Source organism: Rana temporaria, chromosome 3 (assembly GCF_905171775.1).
Source record: "Rana temporaria chromosome 3, aRanTem1.1, whole genome shotgun sequence".
NCBI lineage: Eukaryota > Metazoa > Chordata > Amphibia > Anura > Ranidae > Rana > Rana temporaria.
This window is the reverse complement of record NC_053491.1, coordinates 58,873,737-58,892,594: the sequence shown is the minus strand read 5'-3', so window position 1 is coordinate 58,892,594 and position 18,858 is coordinate 58,873,737. Positions and strand designations below refer to the sequence as shown.

The window sequence follows — 18,858 nt, the reverse complement described above, 5'->3', positions numbered from 1 at the left end:
TGAGAAGCCATTCAGGCTTATCTCTATTTCCATGGTGCTTATCTTTGCTTTGTTTTAGTTTTACCAATTAAAATGTCCTTAACCTGTAATATTTCTCTACAAAAGAATATTTAATTGTTGTTTTTTTGTTTGGCCAGCATGTGGCAGCAAAGAGCCATCGGCGCATCCATTTCTTACTCTGATACATTCTTGTGCTTACAGGGACGTTTCTGTGGCGTTTCAGGATATACAGATTGATAAGACTAAACCTTTGTGGCATAATTACTTTCTTTGTGGACTAAAAGGAATCCAGGTAAATATTATAAGAATTAAATTATTACATTTCTATCTGAAACAGATTTACTGTACATTCATATTTTTGGGTATTTGGTTTATTTCCCTCTTGTTTCTTCTATTTGCTTTATTTTTGTGTCCACTTACTTTCTTTTCAGTGTGGATTGCCATTGGGAACACTCAGCTCTTCCCCTATATGTTCACTAATGGTTATAGGAGGGCATCACGCTTGAAAAAAATTGTGCATGCCTGTGCTTCGGCGACAAACGATGTACATCTTACTATCCATACGCACCGCTTTAAAAACCTTTATGGATTACCATTTTAGATTTACACAGAAGGTTTTTTGCTATAATTACTGCCCATGATCAAGCGGCTACTTAGATGCTAGGATTGATTTTACAAGGGAGCTGACCTTCGGAGATGATTCAACAAAACCTTATTACATCTTCCACTTTTTCCAGATTTTAAACTTGCGTGTTACATACACCACACTTAGCACTTTTGAGTGTTAGGATGCAATATAAACATTAATTACTGTACATTGTTTTGGGAAATTCACAGTTTGCAGTTTTTGTTTAAATGGGTCTGTTGCGATCCGATGCCTGGGTGAATTTGGAGGCTGAACAAATGTGGTATGTAAAAGAGAAGTATGAGTTTGGCTTTTTTTACCCCATTATACTTACCTAGGTGGATGCAGCATCAGTCTGCTGCGTCTGGATGCTGCATCTGTCCCCTGGCATCCCTGGAGAGCTGCAGACTGTCAATCAGCAGCTCACCTGCTCTGCTCCTCCATGCTCACTAGAGCGCTGAGCTGTGGAGGGGTGGGAAATGGCCGTCTCAGCCTCTCAGCGGCTCGCTGAGAGGCTGGGAAAGCCATCAGTCCAGTCACCTGGCGGATCCAGACTCCCAAAGTCGATATGACGCAGTGCTTGGAATGATCTGTGTGATGTCAGCAGAGAGCGGACTTCAGACCGCTCTCTGCTAAAAACGGGTCACAGGAGTGCAAAACGAATTCCCACAGATGCTTGATTGGATTGAGATCTGGAGAATAAGGAGGCCAAATCAACACCTTTAACTCATTATGGTGTACCTCAAGTCATTCTTGAATTCATCAGACCAGGTCAAATTCTTCCATTGTTCTGTGGTCCAGTTCTGATGGTCATGTGTCCATTATAGGTAGAAGATAACTATACTGGAAGTATAGATAAACACCGCGCTACTATGAAAAACTTATAAAATGCAGCCAACACCATAGAATAGATCAATTCCAAAAAACAAACAAAATAAAACATAAAGTGTAGCGCTAATTATAAGTGAAATAAAGGATTTGGTATATTGATAATTAGCCAATCATAGAAAAGTGTCCATATGAAACACGTTGAAGTAGTCCATAAACATAAACTGTGAAAAAATTACTACTAAATAGATCCTCAAAATTCAGTTCAAAGTGGGTAAATGTGCAAAAAGCTTCGATAAAGTAATGATAATAGATCTTCATAGGTAAAAGATGTATAAATCCAGCACCGAAGTGAATGGAGGCTTACCAGAAGCTGTGGACCCAGAATAGGCATATACCTAATGGGTCAATTGCGCTTAAAGTTGATGATACCAGCGAGGAGGTGAAGTCCAACACAGGATCAGGTGAAAGTCGGTTCAGAGGCACCTTGTATTAGGTTGTAGACTTGGGTCCATATGGAGGTTCAGACACTCAATACAACGAAAGTAGGAAGAAAGAAGGCAAAGATGCACATAGTGTAAATCCGTTTAAAAGTTTACTTGGTAGCAAAATCAAAAAAAGGGGTTACACTCACATTTTCAGAACTTGTAACAGGCATGTAACAAAAAGCAGTATTGTCAGCAAATTCCCGACATGTTTCAATCTAAACGATCATCATCTGGTGATGATCGTTTAGATTGAAACATGTCGGGAATTTGCTGACAATACTGCTTTGTGTGACCTCATATGTGACGTCATTGATCGTCTTTCCCTATTTCAGGGAACAGACGATCAGTGACACTGCCCCCTCTCCCCGTTCTTCAGCTCCTGTGACCGATCGCGGGACACCGGTGGCGATCGGGTCCGCGGGTCCCGCAGCCGCGGTCACGGAGCTTCGGCGGCGCTCGCACACGACCCACAGCTGGTCACTTAAAGGGGATGTACCTGTACGTGCCTGTGCCCAGCCGTGCCATTCTGCCGATGTATATCGGTGTTAGGCGGTCCTTAAGTGGTTAAGGTGAAAAAACACCTGGCAATGATGCCCCCCCCCCATTTACTTACCTGAGCCCGTTCACCTGCTGTGCGCGTCCCCCGGCGTCCTCTTCTCCACGGAGTCTGGCCATTGATTGGATAGATTGATAGCAGCACAACCATTGGCTCGCGCTGCTGTCAATCACATCCAATGACGTAGCCGCTGGGGGGCGTGACCGAGTCATACACTCTGTGTCTATGGACGCTGCGTCCATTGACACAGTCTGTTGTGTATGACAGGGAGTGCGCCCGCAAGCTAACCCCCTTGGGAGAACCCGGAGGTGTTTCAAAACCTGGTACAGTGCTTCGAAAATCCAGAAATAGACTTATTTGCCAACCGGCAAAACAGGAAGGTAAAGAGGTATTTCTCGATTTCCCAGGAACTACAGTCAAAGGGTCTGGATGCGCTATCCCAGACCTGGCATTTCAGGCTGGCTTACGCCTTCCCGCCTGTGACGCTTATTCCGCGGGTCCTTCAGAAGCTCAGCAGGTCTCCCGGCCAGATTCTTCTGATAGCCCCGTGGTGGCCAAGAAGAACTTGGTTTGCAAACCTAAGGTCTATGGCGGTAGTAGAACCACTAAAGCTTCCGTACAGGGCAGATCTCCTCAGGCAGGGCCCAGTACTTCATCCAAAGCCGGAATTCTTTCAGCTGGCGGCCTGGTTAGTGAGCGCCAGATCTTGAAGCGTAAAGGCTGCTCAGAGAAGGTCATTAGTACGCTTCTCCTGAGCAGAAAACCAGTAACTAGAAAAATGTATTTAAAAATTTGGAAGACCTTCTATTCCTGGGGTAAGGATAGACAGGTCACTTCAACTTCTATCCCGGTTATCCTGGACTTCCTCCAGGAGGGGGTAGACCTGGGGTTGAAAGTTAGTACCCTGCGGGTCCAAGTAGCGGCCCTCTCAGTCTATCTCGATCGAAGATTGGCTAAAGAGGACCTCGTTAAACATTTTTTGTTAGCGAGAGAGAGAGTTTTTCCAATCCAAAAATATAGTTGTCCGCCTTGGGACTTAACTAGGGTGTTAGAGGCATTATCTATACACCCATTCGAACCTATTGAAGAGGTTTCACTTAAATTTCTAACCCTAAAGTTAACTTTTTTGTTAGCCATTACTTCGGCCAGGAGGGTAGGGGATTTGCAGGCGCTATCCATGAAAGAACCCTTCCTGAGGGTACAGGCAGATAGGATCACTCTTAGAGCAGACCCCCTGTATCTACCTAAAGTGGCATCCTTATTTCATAGGACACAAGACATAATATTGCCGTCCTTTTTTTCTGAACCAAAGAACGAGAAAGGAAATTTCACTGTTTAGACGTTAGAAGGTGTCTTCTCACTTATCTGGAGAGAACTAAGAGCTTTAGGAGGTCCAATCATCTATTAGTTCTACATGCTGGGCCCAGAAAGGGACTGCAGGCATCAAAAGCCTCAGTCTCAAGATGGATAAGGGAAGCTATCGCAGGGGCTTATGTATGCACAGGAGTGGCAGCCCCTACTAATATCAAGGCTCATTCTACTAGATCCTTAGCAACTTCTTGGGCTGAGAGAGCAGGGGCCTCCTGGGAACAAATCCGCAGCACAGCCACCTGGTCCAGCCATCATACATTCCTGAAGCACTATCGTGTGGAAATGTTGTCACAGCAAGACTTAGCCTTCGGTCGAAAGGTTCTACAAGCTGTGGTTCCACCCTGAAGGTAGGCCTGTGTTTCCTTGATCATCCTCTCAGGTGCCGTCCTGGAAGGTGATGGGAGAAAACCTACGTTAGACTTACCGGTAACGGTATTTGTACGAACCTTCCAGGACGGCAGGCCTACTTCCCGCCCTAAGTGGAGGGAAAAGGTAAGTACCTATAAGGAACTACGTCCCCTGTGAACCAGTTCAGGATTAGTCTAATACATACTGGGGAACAAGGGGATGGGTGGGGCTTTTCAATCTGTCATGTGATTGTGTTTTCTGCAGGGAGGAGCCAATCAAGAATATGTAAAACACTAAGCCCTGGTTCACACTGGGTACGATTTGGAACGATTTGAGATGCGATTTGACATGTCAAATCGCATCTCAAATCGGCGGCATTTGCCGGCAATTGTCGGCAATGGCACTGTCCTAATCAGTGCGACGCCGCATCTGCGATTTCAAAAAGTAGTTCCTGTATTACTTTTTGCGATTTCGGGCCGCGATTTACATTAAATTGCGGCCGAAATCGCGGTAAAATCGCGCATTTTACCGCGATTTTGAATTCGCAGCAGTGTGAACCTAGGCTCAAATTGACTGGTTAAGAACAATATGAGATAACATAGAAAGTTATAATAAATTTGCAAAAAAACAATGATGTTGTCTCCAAGATAGAGATTACGCCCGGCGTGTTTCAGGATCGTGTCCTTTTTTCAGGGGCATTCCCTTGTGGAGAACAGTGTGCATCTATAACAAAAACATACATTAACGTTGGAAACATAGAGACAGGATCCACCCCTCTTTACATAATCACACACATAGGTTGGACTTTAGGGATTTTTTTCAGGGTCACCTACTATGTAACTATTCACATTACCTGTCAGCGGTCATAATGTTATAGCTGATTGGTGTATAGTTTCTGTCATCTGGCTGTATAATGGAGAATACTTAACTTTTAAAAGCTGACGCACACTGCTAATTGGTGGTCGGCCTTATTATGCCTCAGCTTCTAGCTTCTCTGTTACTTGGTAAATCCTCTGTAGCTGTTTGACTGTAGAATAAATAGGTAATGTTACAATTGTTAGATTTTTATTTTGTGGGAAACTTTTTGACCTTTGTCAGCATTGCATATATAGTATGAGGACCAGCAAATGTGAGCTTTGGAAGAGTTAATCATACTGTAGTAAACTCATTTCAAAGAGCCATGCTGTTCTAATATACAGCAGACCTTCACCAAGCCCATCTGTAAGTCCATCTGTGACATGTGCATGGGTAAACTCATTAAAACCAATTGTCAGCCAGCCTTCAATGATTCAACAACACAAATGATGTCATGCCTAGTAAGAAGATGTTTTAAACTGATTGAATAACTGGAAAAACAGCATCAGTGAAGCTATTTAGATCTCAAATGCACATAAAGCGAGGGACTGAATTGTATGATAGTTATTGCATCTGTTTTCAAAGGAGGTCAGAAACACTATAACATTCCTGTAAGTGGAGATGACATCTCCAAAAGACAAGGGAAGATAAAAAACCCACAACATCCATCCATCAAAAGAGAAGAGCTTCTTATGTCCTGTCTTTCTGTTTCTGGCTTTGATTTACTGAGATCATATGATTGATTATTACTTACATTAATAATCGACTTTGAAGAGATCCCAATACCACTCAAGTAAAGGCTAAGCTTCCAACTGGTGGTTTATCACAGTGTTCAAATGTAGAGGAAGACTATATCAACGCGTTTTTTTTTTACTGTTTAGTAACCCAATTTTTTTAAACCTTATTTAAGATGCGGTTTTTATTTTGTCCATTCCAAATCTCCCAGATATGCTAACAAAATAGATTTGTTTTCTCCATAGTGTGCCCTGCTTTCATATTTCTTGCAAATAGTTTGCATCTGCATGCACTTAGGATGATGATTCTGTGATTCATGTTTAGATCCTTTTGTCTACAAGATAATTGTCTGCACAAGTAGAAAGTTTCCTGAGAGGGTATAAAAAGAGGTACCAAACTGAGAAAGAAAATAACTTTTCTAATGTTTCATTCCAATAGTGGCGGACAGAAATCTTTCCAAATCCTTTTGTTTTCATGGCAGATCATCATAGATCTTATACTAATTAGCCATTTCCTAGATACACAAATAAAGTTGTAATTTTTGATAATTTTTTAAAAATAAAATTAATTTTACATCGGTTGGTTTAACAAGTAAATATAAAAGAGAAATATAAATAGAGGGCGCTAGACCACTCGGTGATACCAATTACTAAATAATATTAAACAAATTGATCCTGTGAAAAAAATATGTATGAATATAGATATATCACTATCTGCAATAACAAATGAATAATAAAATTAGTTGACAAAAAACATCCGAAAGTGTCTCTGTGTCAAAAACATAATATATAGTCCCAATAGTGTGTTCGATCAATGCATCACACATGTGTAAACAAATCTTCTTGGTTGATTTTGCTTTATGTGAAAAAGGAGAAGAAAGCCATCACCACAAATCCGATCTTCTTTATCACCCACTAATTGTGTTGAAGCAAAAAGATGCGCTTACCAGAAACACTGGACTATTATAATTAAACAATAGTCTGTTACGCCTATGCAGGATTGTGCCTGCATGCACATCGGACAGGAAAACCAGATTAGAACCTCGGTACCAGGGATTCCAGATAAGGATATGTAACAACAAGAAGGCAATGGAGATGCCAATAGTGTAATATTGCTAAAAGTTTATTGATTCATAAAAGTAGAAAAAACAAAGGTACAATGGCCAAAGTGGCCTCTTACTTTAAAAGTGCCTACCCGGCACTGGGGCTGCAGGCGTATCACCGATACCTTGCGGTACGTGTGCGGGTCGTCTAATGCGGTGCCAGCTCCGTAGCACGGCTCGGCGTCCCAGCTGACAGCTTCCACGGGCAGGGAGGCACGTCACGTGATCGGGTCCGCCTCCGACGTACGTTTCGTCAGGTACAACGTCTTCAGGGGGGCGTTGTACCTGACGAAACGTACGTCGGAGGCGGACCCGATCACGTGACGTGCCTCCCTGCCCGTGGAAGCTGTCATCCTGAGATAATTACGGTAATCTTCAGGATTGTTCTCCTTCAATTCTCTCACCAATCTCATATGTGAGAATTGGTCCCGGTTCTTCAGCCACTCTTTGCTCCATGCCCTTCGCCTTTTTTGAGGGGGCTGCTCATCTTGCTCAATAGCCATCACTCCCAGCATCACTATGCCAATGGTCCTCTCATCAACATCCATAGTGGTGCTGTAGGTAATGCAGTATAAATGCAGGTGATGTAGAGATGCAGGTGATGGTGTAGAGATGCTACGCTCAAGGATCGTTCTGACGAACGTACGTTGCTTCTCTGGGCGTATACGTGAGCACAGGAAGTCAGGGAGCAGAGGTCAAAAATGTTTAGTCACTTCCTTTTTCGATGCAAAGATCGGACGAAAAAACGCAGATTAATATAGTCCGAACGATTTATCGTTCGAATATCGGAATTACATGATGGCGTGATCGCTTGCTCTCACGAACGTTTGTTCGTTTTTCGATAGCGCAATTGGGCGATTTTTCGTCTAGTGTATGGCCAGCATTAGTACTTGGTGGCAAAACCCTTGTTGGCAATCACAGCGGTAAGACGTTTCTTGTAGTTGGCCACCAGGTTTGCACACATCTCAGGAGGGATTTTGTCCCACTCCTCTTTGCAGATCTGCTGCAAGTCATTAAGGTTTCTAGGCAACTCAAACCTTCAGCTCCCTCCACATACTTTCTATGGGATTAATCACTTGCTTACTGGGCACTTAAACCCCCCTCCTGCCCAGACCTATGTTCAGCTTCAGCGCTGATGCACTTTGAATGACAATTGCTCGGTCATACAACACTGACATTTTTTGATAATTTTTCCCCCCACAAATAGAGCTTTATTTTTGGTGGTATTTGATCACCTCTGCGGTTTTTATTTTTTCTTAAAAAAAAATTAAAAAGACTGAATTAAAAAAATTATATATATATATATTATAACATTTTGCAAACAGGTAATTTTACGCTGATGAGGCTGCACCGATTGACACCGATGGGCTGCACTGATGGGCACCAATTAGGCGGCACTGATAGGCGGCACTGAGAAGTGGCATTGAAGGGCATTGATAGGTGGCACTGTTGGGCACTGAGAAGTGGCCCTTATAGCGATGGGCAATGATGGGTGGCAGTGATGGGCACTGATGGGTGGCAATAATGGGCACTGATAGGCAGCACTGCTAGGTGGCACTGATGAGGCACTGATTGGCACCAATGGTGGTGGGCATTGATAGGTGGCTCTTGTGGGAATTGATGGGTGGCGTTTGTGGGCATTGATAGGTGGCACTGGTGGGCACTGGTAGGTGGCACTGGCAGGGGGTTTAGATTGGCACACATGAGGCAGATTTTGCCTCCTACCTTTTCGGGACTGATGTCCCTTGCACCTAAGCCGGTGATCGGCTTTTTTTTCTCCTCACACTGTCAGCATGAGGAGAAAAAAAAAAATTACAGAGCTTTGTTTACGTCACGTGATCAGCTGTCATTGGTTAACAGCTGATCATGTGGTAAGGGGCCGGGACTGGATCTGTGATCACCCGAGTCTCAGTGACTTGGGTGATCACAGCACGCGAAGTGGAGGACGTCTATTGACGTCCCCCCGGCAAAGCAGGTCGGCGCTGTAGCCGTCATTCGGCTATAGCGTGAACGGAAAGTGGTTAAGGTCTGGAGAATGGCTAGTAGAGCTGCATGATTAATCGTTAAAAAAAATCGTGCTCTCGATTCAGCCCCCCTCACAATCTCTATGCAGAATTTTTGGTCTCATATGACCACAACGCTTTCACTCAGTTCTCCTCTGAATCATTCAGATGTTCATTAGCAAACTTCAGACAGGCCTGTACATGGGCTTTCTTGAGCAGAGGGACTTTGTGGACACTGCAGGATTTTGGTCCTTCACGGAATAGTGTGTCATCAATTGTTCTCTTGGTGACTATGGTCCCAGCTGCCTTGATATGATTGACAAGATTTTGCTGTGTAGTTCTGGGCTTATTCCTCACCTTTTTCATGATCATTGAAACTTTACAAGGTGAGCTCTTGCATGGAGCCCCAGATTTGAGGGAGATTGACAGTTATTTTGTGTTTTTTTTCATTTGCGAATAATCGCACAAACTGTTGTCACCCTCAAGCTGCTTGGCGATGGTCTTGTAGCCCATTCCAGCCTTCTGTAGGTCTTCAATCTTGTCCCTGACATCCTTAGACAGCTGTTTGGTCTTGGCCATGGTGGAGAGATTGGAATCTGATTGATTGCTTCTGTGGACAAGTGTCTTTTTTACAGGTGACAAGCTTAGATTTGGAGCACTCCTTTTAAGAGAGCGCTTCTAATCTCAGCTCGTTACCTGTATACAAGACACTTGGGAGACAGAAATCTTGCTGATTGATAGGGGACCAAATACCGGTACTTATTTCACTCACTAAAATGCAAATCAATTTATAACTTTTTTGAAATGCATTTTTCTGGATATTTTTGCTGTTATTCTGGGCCAGATTCACAGCAGAGATACGACGGAGTATCTCAGATACTCCGTCGTATCTCTCAGAGTATCTATGCGACTGATTCATAGAATCAGTTACGCATAGATAGCCCTTAGATCCGACAGGTGTAATTGTTTTACACTGTCGGATCTTAGGATGCAATACCACGGCCGCCGCTGGGGGGAGTTCGCATCGTAAACCAGCGTCGGGTATGCAAATTAGTAGTTACGGCGATCCATGACAGTTTTTCGCGTTCGCTACGTCGCTGCTAGTCTAGTTTCCCGTCGCAAAGTTAGTCGTCGTTTAAGGTGCCCTAACTTTACACAGCACATGTATGTGCTGTATAAAGTATGGCCGTCGTTCCCGCGTCAAAATTTAAACATTTTTCCTACTGGGAATACGGAAGTACGCTACACACGTCGCAGTTCGAAAAAATGACGTCACTTTGCGCAAAGCACGGCGGGAAATTCAAAAGGGAGCATGCGCAGTAGTTCCGGCGTGGGAGCGCGCCTAATTTAAATGGCACACGCCCCTTTGAATTACGCAGGCTTACACCGGAGGCCGCTGGCGTAGGTTTTCATTTCAAGTGCTTTGTGAATCAGGCACTTGCGATGAAAACTTGCAGGGGTGTAACGTATCTACGATACGTTACGCCGCCACGATTCTACGTGAATCTGGGCCTATGTCTCTAATGCCGCGTACACACAATCATTTTTCAGCATGAAAGAAAACGTTGTTTTTCAGCATGTCTAAAAAACAAAGTTTTCCCAACTTCATCATTAAAAACGATGTTGCCCACACACCATCGTTTTTAAAAAATGATCTAGCAAAGCGCGGTGACGTACAACACGTACGACGGCACTATAAAGGGGAAGTTCCATTCGCCTTTGGGCTGCTTTAGCTGATTCCGTGTTAGTAAAAGACGATTCACGCTTTTCTGTCTGTTACAGCGTGATGAATGTGCTTACTCCATTATGAACGGTAGTTTTACCCGAACGAGCGCTCCCGTCTCATAACTTGCTTCTGAGCATGCGCGGGTATTTTACGTCGTTTTTGCCCACACACGATCATTTTTTACAACCCGAAAAACGACATAGTTTAAAACGACGTTAAAAAATGCAGCATGTTCAAAAAAAATTTTTGTCGTTTTTCAGAACCTGAAAAATGATGTGTAGCCCACACACGATCATTTTAAATGACGTTTTTTAACCACTTAACCCCCGGACCATATTGCTGCCCAAAGACCAGAGCACTTTTTGCGATTCGGGACTGCGCCGCTTTAACTGACAATTGCGCGGTCGTGCGACGTGGCTCCCAAACAAAATTGGCGTCCTTTTTTTCCCACAAATAGAGCTTTCTTTTGATGGTATTTGATCACCTCTACGGTTTTTATTTTTTGCGCTATAAACAAAAATAGAGCGACAATTTTGAAAAAAATGAATATTTTTTACTTTTTGCTGTAATAAATATCCCCCAAAAATATATAAAAAAACATTTTTTTTTTCAGTTTAGGCCGATACGTATTCTTCTACATATTTTTCGTAAAAAAAAATCGCAATAAGCGTTTATTGATTGGTTTGCGCAAAAGTTATAGCATTTACAAAATAGGGGGTATTTTAATGGCATTTTTATTAATATATTTTTTTACTAGTAATGGCGGCGATCAGCGTTTTTTTTTTCCGGTACTGCGACATTATGGCGGACACTTTGGACACTTTTGACACATTTTTGGGACCAGTGGCATTTTATAGCGATCAGTGCTATAAAAATGCATTGGATTACTATAAAAATGCCACTGGCAGTGAAGGGGTTAACACTAGGGGGCGGGGAAGGGGTTAAGTATGTCCCTGTGTGTTATCTTACTGTGGGGGGGGTGGCCTCACTAGGGGAAACACTGATCCTCTGTTCATACATTGTATGAACAGAAGATCAGCATTTCCCCCGCTGACAGGACCGGGAGCTGTGTGTTTACACACACAGCTCCCGGTCCCCGCTCTGTAACGAGCGATCGCGTGTGCCCGGCGGCGATCGAGCCCGCCGGGCACACGCACGGCTCAAAGAGCCGCCGTATAGCTACGGGCTCTCGCCCAGGAGAGCCGACCTGCCGCCGTATAATGACGGTGCGCGGTCGGCTAGTGGTTAAAAACAACGTTTTTTTCATGCTGAAAAATGACCGTGTGTACGCGGCATGACTGTTAAAATAAACCTATCATTAAAATTATAGACTGCTTATTTCTTTGTCAGTGGGCAAACGTACTAAATCAGCAGGGGATCAAATACTTTTTTCCCTCACTGTATAATGTTCATGAAGCAAGGCAGGTGTGGTCTATCCCAAAGTATTAAGTATAGCAGGGACAGCAGCGCTGTACTCACCAGGCAGTGCATACCACAAGCTGTAATATTAGACAGCTCTCTTAATATAACCTAGAATTTCAAATAGCATTTTAGCACATGTTGCAAAATATAGGTCTAGGATTGTTCTAGCATAACTAAGAAATTTCTTTATGTCATCATTAGTGCATAAGCCAAGAAAATAATAGTGTTTCCATAACAGACAACTGATGTAAAAGTTTATTTTTTCCATTTACATAAAGGATTATCATGGCTACATTTGAACCAACATGTAGGGTAAAAAATGTATGTACAGTAACTCATCCCTTTCTAATTGTGTCCACCTATGTATGTCAGATAGAGGAACCCTAGAAAAGAAGAAAGCCGGGCATTTTAAAATTTAAAAATATGTTTGCTACTATGGGAAATCTGAACTATGTAGGATTCTGGTGGACATTTATTGGACACCACAGTGTTTACACCACACTGTAGGGTTGATTTACTAACATTGGAGAGTGAAAAATCTGGTGCAACTGTGCATAGAAACTAGGGTTGCATTAATACTGATACTAAGCATTTGCACGAGTACTTGTACCGTGCAAATGCTCTGATACCTAAAACTGATAGTTTTACAGTGCGTTATATATGTTTTTGGGGGATATTTATTATAGCAAAAAGTAAAAAAAATGCAATATTTTTTACTTTTTGCTATAATAAATATTTTTGTTTATAGCGCAAAAAATAAAAACCGCAGAGGTGATCAAATACCACCAAAAGAAAGCTCTATTTGTGGGAAAAAAAGAACTTCAATTTTGTTTGGGAGCCACGTCGCACGACCGCGCAGTTGTCTGTTAAAGCGACGCAGTGCCGAATCACAAAACCTGGCCTGGGCATTTAGCTGCCTAAAGGTCCGGGGCTAAAGTGGTTAAAGTGTTACTAAACCCACAACTGTAAAATTAGTCTGTATATGCAGTAAAGTATTGTGTAAAAAGGCTGTTTGATCCTGTCTTCTCTGATCCTCCCCCTTCTACTGTCCCCAATTCATTTTTTTCTTGGGAGGGTGCATGTGAGTGCCAATCAGCACTGTCCATACAGAGGGTCAGGGGTCCTGCAGCCTGATAAGACAGTCAGAGGAGAATGAAAACTCCTCCTACAAGCTTTACCAGACACTGATAGAGGTCACAAGACTGCTATATACTGCTCATGAGAAAAAGTATTAAGCAGTTAATATTTACTTAAATAATTGAATTTCCATGTTCTGTGTACTGTGGAAGGCCAGATATAGTGAATGCAGGGTCCTGGGTTTAGTAACACTTCAAGTACTTCAACACTTCAAGCTTGTAAACCAGTTTAAAAACATGTTGTCAAATGAATAATATATGTTTATCACATTTGTATTTCCTTTTTTTATAGTTTAAAGTGTACTGATTCACTCTTTGGACCTGTGTTTTATTGTGTTGCTTTTTTCCTAGGACCACTTCAATCTGAACAGCCCAGCAGGAATGAATTGTTTGGTGGATGGAACCATTCCAGCAAGTTCTGGTTTATCAAGCTCAAGTGCTTTGGTGTGTTGCGCAGGGCTTGCTACTCTTGTTGCAAATGAGAAGAATCTGTCAAAGGTAAGTGATTCATCTAATGTATTTGGTTTAAAGGACTAAAATAAATAACGTGTGTAGCATTAGGTCACGTGAACTAAGAGGGACAAACAAACTGCTGTTAGTACTTCTAAAATGCACCTAATTGTCTTCTTAAAGGTAATGTATTAAAATATCCAAACTCCCCAAAGAGAGTTACGAGAGATGGATATTTTCTATTTCAGATATCTGTTTAAGACATGCCACTCTTGCTCAGTTTCAGACGATTACTCTTCGAAACTCTTTAGAAATTATGCTACTTTTGCCTAAAACACACTACTCCAGTCATTCATGCAGAAGTAAGACTCTAAACTTCAAAAAGATAGGGATTGATGCAGGAGAGATATTGTGGCTCTTGATGAGCAAGACTGGAAATAATCTTTCATTTACTACTTCTTCACAGTCATTTCATTTAGGCCGGATTCACACTAGTGCGGTGCGAATTTCAGCTCTCTTATCTCTGCAGAGAGATAAGAGAACTGTTCAGCAGATCATCTCTGTTTTAGCTGCGAATTTGGAGGGGGGAAGTGTATTGAGGTGAATGAGACAAATCCTGAAGAGAAATGAACACCTCTGCGAATCAGATGCGTGCCCATAGAAGATAATGGGCCTGAATTCGCACCTGAGCCGCACCGCAATGCCTAGAAAAGGCAGACGTTTTTTCAGCAATGCGCAGTGCGAATGCATCACACACATGTGAACCAGTCTCATTGAAAACAATGTATTTTATAATGTTATGCGAATTGGATGCGGTTTAAGCCGCAACCAATTCGCATAGGTGTGAATCTGGCCTTAAAGATAGGCTTATTGAGCCCCGGAAATTTCAGTCTATTTTACACCCACCAGACTATTTTAAAATGGGTAAACATAACACACCTTTCAAATGTCAGAAAGCTGAGGGCTGACCTGCTGTGTTTGGGTGCTTTCACACTGGCGACATTAGTTCAGTCACATTCTTTGCTAAGAAAACAACTACAGATTCAGGATACATCAATTTGCACACCTGTCTTGTGTTCAGTTCAATTTACATAATTTTTTTGGGTCATTTTCATGCTAAAAGAACCATCCATAACCGATCTTCAGTGTTCTGGCTGAGGGAAGAAGGTTCTCATCCAAGATTTTTAGGGCTGTGGAAATTAAACTATTAATTCCTCGATTAATCGTACATTTTTTTGATCGATCAAAATTCTTTTGATCGGTACTCACCTCTCCACCGGCTTCCGGGTCTTCAGGGAGTTCTGTCGGAGATCTGGTGACGTCACGGACACCGGCAGGGCTTGCTGTGCCCATCTGAAGGGCTCCTTTGCTGTGCCTTCATGCCGGCGGGACCTTACTATCTGCCACACGCAAGGGCTGTTACACTTCCCTCTATCAACCTGGGATTCTACAGCCATCCACTGGGAGTTGTGATAGTTCCCTTCACGGGACATCTACTTGCCAACGGACTGATGTTAACCCCTCCTCATCTGGATTCAGCAGTGGTATTGTTGTACACATTTTTATACCATTATCATACTTAGCTACATGTTGTTATGACTGCTTTTGCTACAGTTTGGTATTACGCGCACCATTTTTACAGTTTATGTAGCTACATCGATTTTATCTCCAGTGCAATATTTAGTTTGTTACCTACTTGAAGACTATAAAAGTTTTAATGCTATTCCCATCGAGCGCTGCCTTTGTGTGTTTTTTGTATCCTGCTATCCATTTTTCCAGTGGTTGGTAGCTGCACTGGGAATCAGCCTGCAAGGAGATCAGCTAAAAGTAGTTGGATCTGTATGTGCGTTATAATTAATCGATTAAAAAAAATTGATTAATCAAACACGAAAATTTAAATCAGTAACAGCCCTAAAGATTTTACAATACATGGCCCCATCCATTGGCCCCTCAATGCGACAAAATCAATCTGTACCTTTAGCAGAGAAACAGCCCCAAAGCATAATGTTTTCACCTCTTTGCTTGACCTTAGGGATGGTGTTTTTAGGGTCATAGTCAGTATTTTTCTTCCTCCAAATATGGCGAGTCCCTCTTCTCAAGAAGACACATGTACAATCATGTGAATGAACATCTAAATCATTCAGAGAAGGATTGAGAGAAAGTGCTCTGGTCAGATGAGACCAAAATTGAGCGATTTGGCATTAGCTCAACTCACCATGTTTGACTATGACCCTAAGAATCCCTACAGTCAAGCACGAAGGTGGAAGCATTATGCTTGGGGGCTGTTTCTCTGCTAAAGGTACAGGCTCACTTTGCCGCATTAAGGGGGCCAATAGATGGGGCCATGTATTGTAAAATTTTGGATAAGATCCTTCTTTCCTCAGCCAGAACACTGAAGATGGGTCGTGGATGGGTCTTCCAGCATCAACATGTGCCAAAACATACAGCCAAGGCTACAAAGGAGTAGCTTTCACAGCAATTCCTTAGTTATGAAATATGCGTACTTACTTACTATTAGGGTTGTCCCGATACCGATACTAGTATCGGTATCGGGACCGATACTGGGCATTTGCGCGAGTACTTGTACTCGCGCAAATGCTCCCGATGCTTCACCAATACTTTTTTTTTTCACCCGGGCCGAGATCGGGCGGCTAGCAGGCGGAGGGCGGACTGAAAGGGGAGGAGAGCGGGCTGAGAGGGGGTGGCTAGCAGGCAGAGGGCGAACTGAAAGGGGCGGAGAGTGGGCGGCTTGCAGGCGGAGAGCGGACAGAGGGGGCGGCTAGCAGGCGGAGAGCAGACTGAGGAGGCGGAGAGCAGTCTTCCGTTATTGAAAACATGCCACTACATACCACTAATGGAGGAGAGCTGCTGCCGCTGCCGCCGTCTAGTTCATCAGCGCTCGGGGAACATACATAACAGCTTTCATTTGAATAGCTGTGTGTTCCCCGCCGCGCGTCGTCATAAATAGCCCCTCCCCCTTGTCCGGGGACTTTGATAGACAGATAACCCGTCCAAGGATTGGACAGGTGATCTGTCTATCAAAGTGCCTGGACAAGGGGGAGGGACTATATATGACGCGCGGCGGGGAACACACAGCAATTTAAATATAAGCTGTTATGTATGTTCCCCGAGTGCCGATGAACTAGACGGGGGGGGGGGCAGCTATTTTCTTGCAGTAAATCAGTGTGCCATAACTCATCCATCAGGGTTCATTGGGCAAATGATTTTCACAGCAGATGCAGTGTCAGTCAGAATCGTTCATGCCCTGTAAGACCAGAGCCTGACTAAGCTGTCATTCGCTGTGCAACTTTCCATACTGGATTGGACTATTTCTCATTTAAATCAATGTTCACATGTGTCAACAGGAGGGTTTTTACAAAGGGATTGAGTGTTAATCCAACTGACTGTAATTCTCTGTTGATTTATGCCAGGAGAAGCACTAATGAATGTGATTGTGGGGAAAAGGCTGGTGCAAACTGAGCAACAAAAATGTAATTTTTGGTAAAATACTCCCAATAGGAAATCACGTGTAAAGGGGATGCAGGCCCAGCAGCTTTACTCTTTAGTGCCCTGCAAGTGCTGTGCATTTGGGGACACGGCTGCATTTGGGGACACGGCTGCATTTGGGGACCCATGGACACATTTTTAAAAAAGTATCGGTAATCGGTATCGGCGAGTACATGGAAAAAAAGTATCGGTACTTGTACTCAGTCCTAAAAAAGTGGTATCGGGACAACCCTAATTACTATGCATACCAAACTGGTCCAATGTAGCTAAGCATACCTAGAGTTCAATTTTAGGTTAGGCAGACCATGGCAGAATATTAATTCATGTGGACAAAGATATAGCATTTCCACTACTGAATTAATAAGTGATGGAACTAATAATAATATTTTTTTAAATAAAGGTGAAGATGGTGTATGGAGCCTCTCATTGAAAGTACATCGTTATTAGTTATGTGTCTATTATGCAAGTCATGTCGACATCATTTTCACAAACAGATGGAACGTGGCAAAGCAGTCTAATGCTTTCTATGAAAAGCTCATTTTATTTTCATGAAACACCTGTCTGGATGACATAAGCATTTAGCAGCGAGTGAGGAAATAAGTCTAGTCCTGCAGGGGCTATAATGTTACTTTAACCTAGTTTTTGGGGCCGATTATGTCACTTGATCTTTTTAAACGTCTCTTTGGAATGAGAGTGCAGTAAATAGATACACTCCTTGTTCCTGTTTTGTGAGAGGGGTGGATCTATTTGCTTTATCTCTGTCTTTGACAACTTGTAATAGTGCCCAACAATCAGCACAAAGGAGTTTTATTTTAATGTTGTTGTGTCTCTAGATAATCCTTTAATTGTTTGGTTTCCTTTTGCTACAAGTGAGTATACCCTTTCAGGATCATGTTAGAATGCAGACATTCTGAGCTTCAAAGAACAAGAAGCTGACACACATATTTCCTGTAAATGTATATGTCAAAACATATGTAATTGCAGTTTTATTTTTTGCTTTTGATTTGTTACTAACTACTTAATTGCTGAAATGTTGCAGTTCTGAACTATATGTATAATAGAACTATAAACGTAAGTTGTTTTAGTCTACTGAGACCTTTCACAACTGTGAAAATTGAGGGAATGTTAAAGCCTAAGCTTAGCTTAAAGAAAAAAACATAAAAAACACACAAGGAACATAATTTACAGTCAGTATGATGTTTCCCTTGTGTGGCGGAGATAATATAACTAAAGGCCTGCCAAGATCTCTCATCAAGAGAGCTTGACTATACCTGCCCTTTTCTTCCAGATCCGCCGTTCATAGAAGCTGTAGGAGCTATCAGTGATCCACTGTTCCCCATTCATAGAAGCTGTAGTGAACGTATGAATGGCGGATCTAGCAGGAAAGGGTGGGCATAGTCACGCTCTTTTTATGAGAGCTCCTGACAGCCATTTAGTGGTATTAACCAGCACCAGAAGATTACAGCGGTGGTGTGGGTGGGGTGGGGATGGTTAGGACGGAGGAAGATTTCCCGTTTAGGCCCCTTTCAGACGTCCGCTCCGCCTGTCCGTTATTACAAGTCCGTTAGCGGATGGAGCATCCGCTAACGTCCGCGTCCGTCGGGATCCGGTTTTCGGATGGAAGAAAACCCTATTTTTCTTCCGTCCGGCGGAACGGAACTGATGCAGACGGACACACGGTCCGTCTGCATCCGGTTCCCCATAGG

General features: G+C 42.9%; 1 protein-coding gene across 1 annotated transcript in view; it reads left to right on the top strand.

Annotated features, from left to right (window-relative positions):
• Positions 1-18,858, top strand: part of GALK2 (galactokinase 2) — a 221,623-nt gene that overhangs the window by 52,056 nt on the left and 150,709 nt on the right. The window contains exons 4-5 of the mRNA XM_040342627.1: positions 202-292; positions 13,547-13,693. Coding sequence (XP_040198561.1) covers positions 202-292; positions 13,547-13,693 — 238 coding nt within the window. The remainder of the gene's footprint in view (positions 1-201; positions 293-13,546; positions 13,694-18,858) is intronic.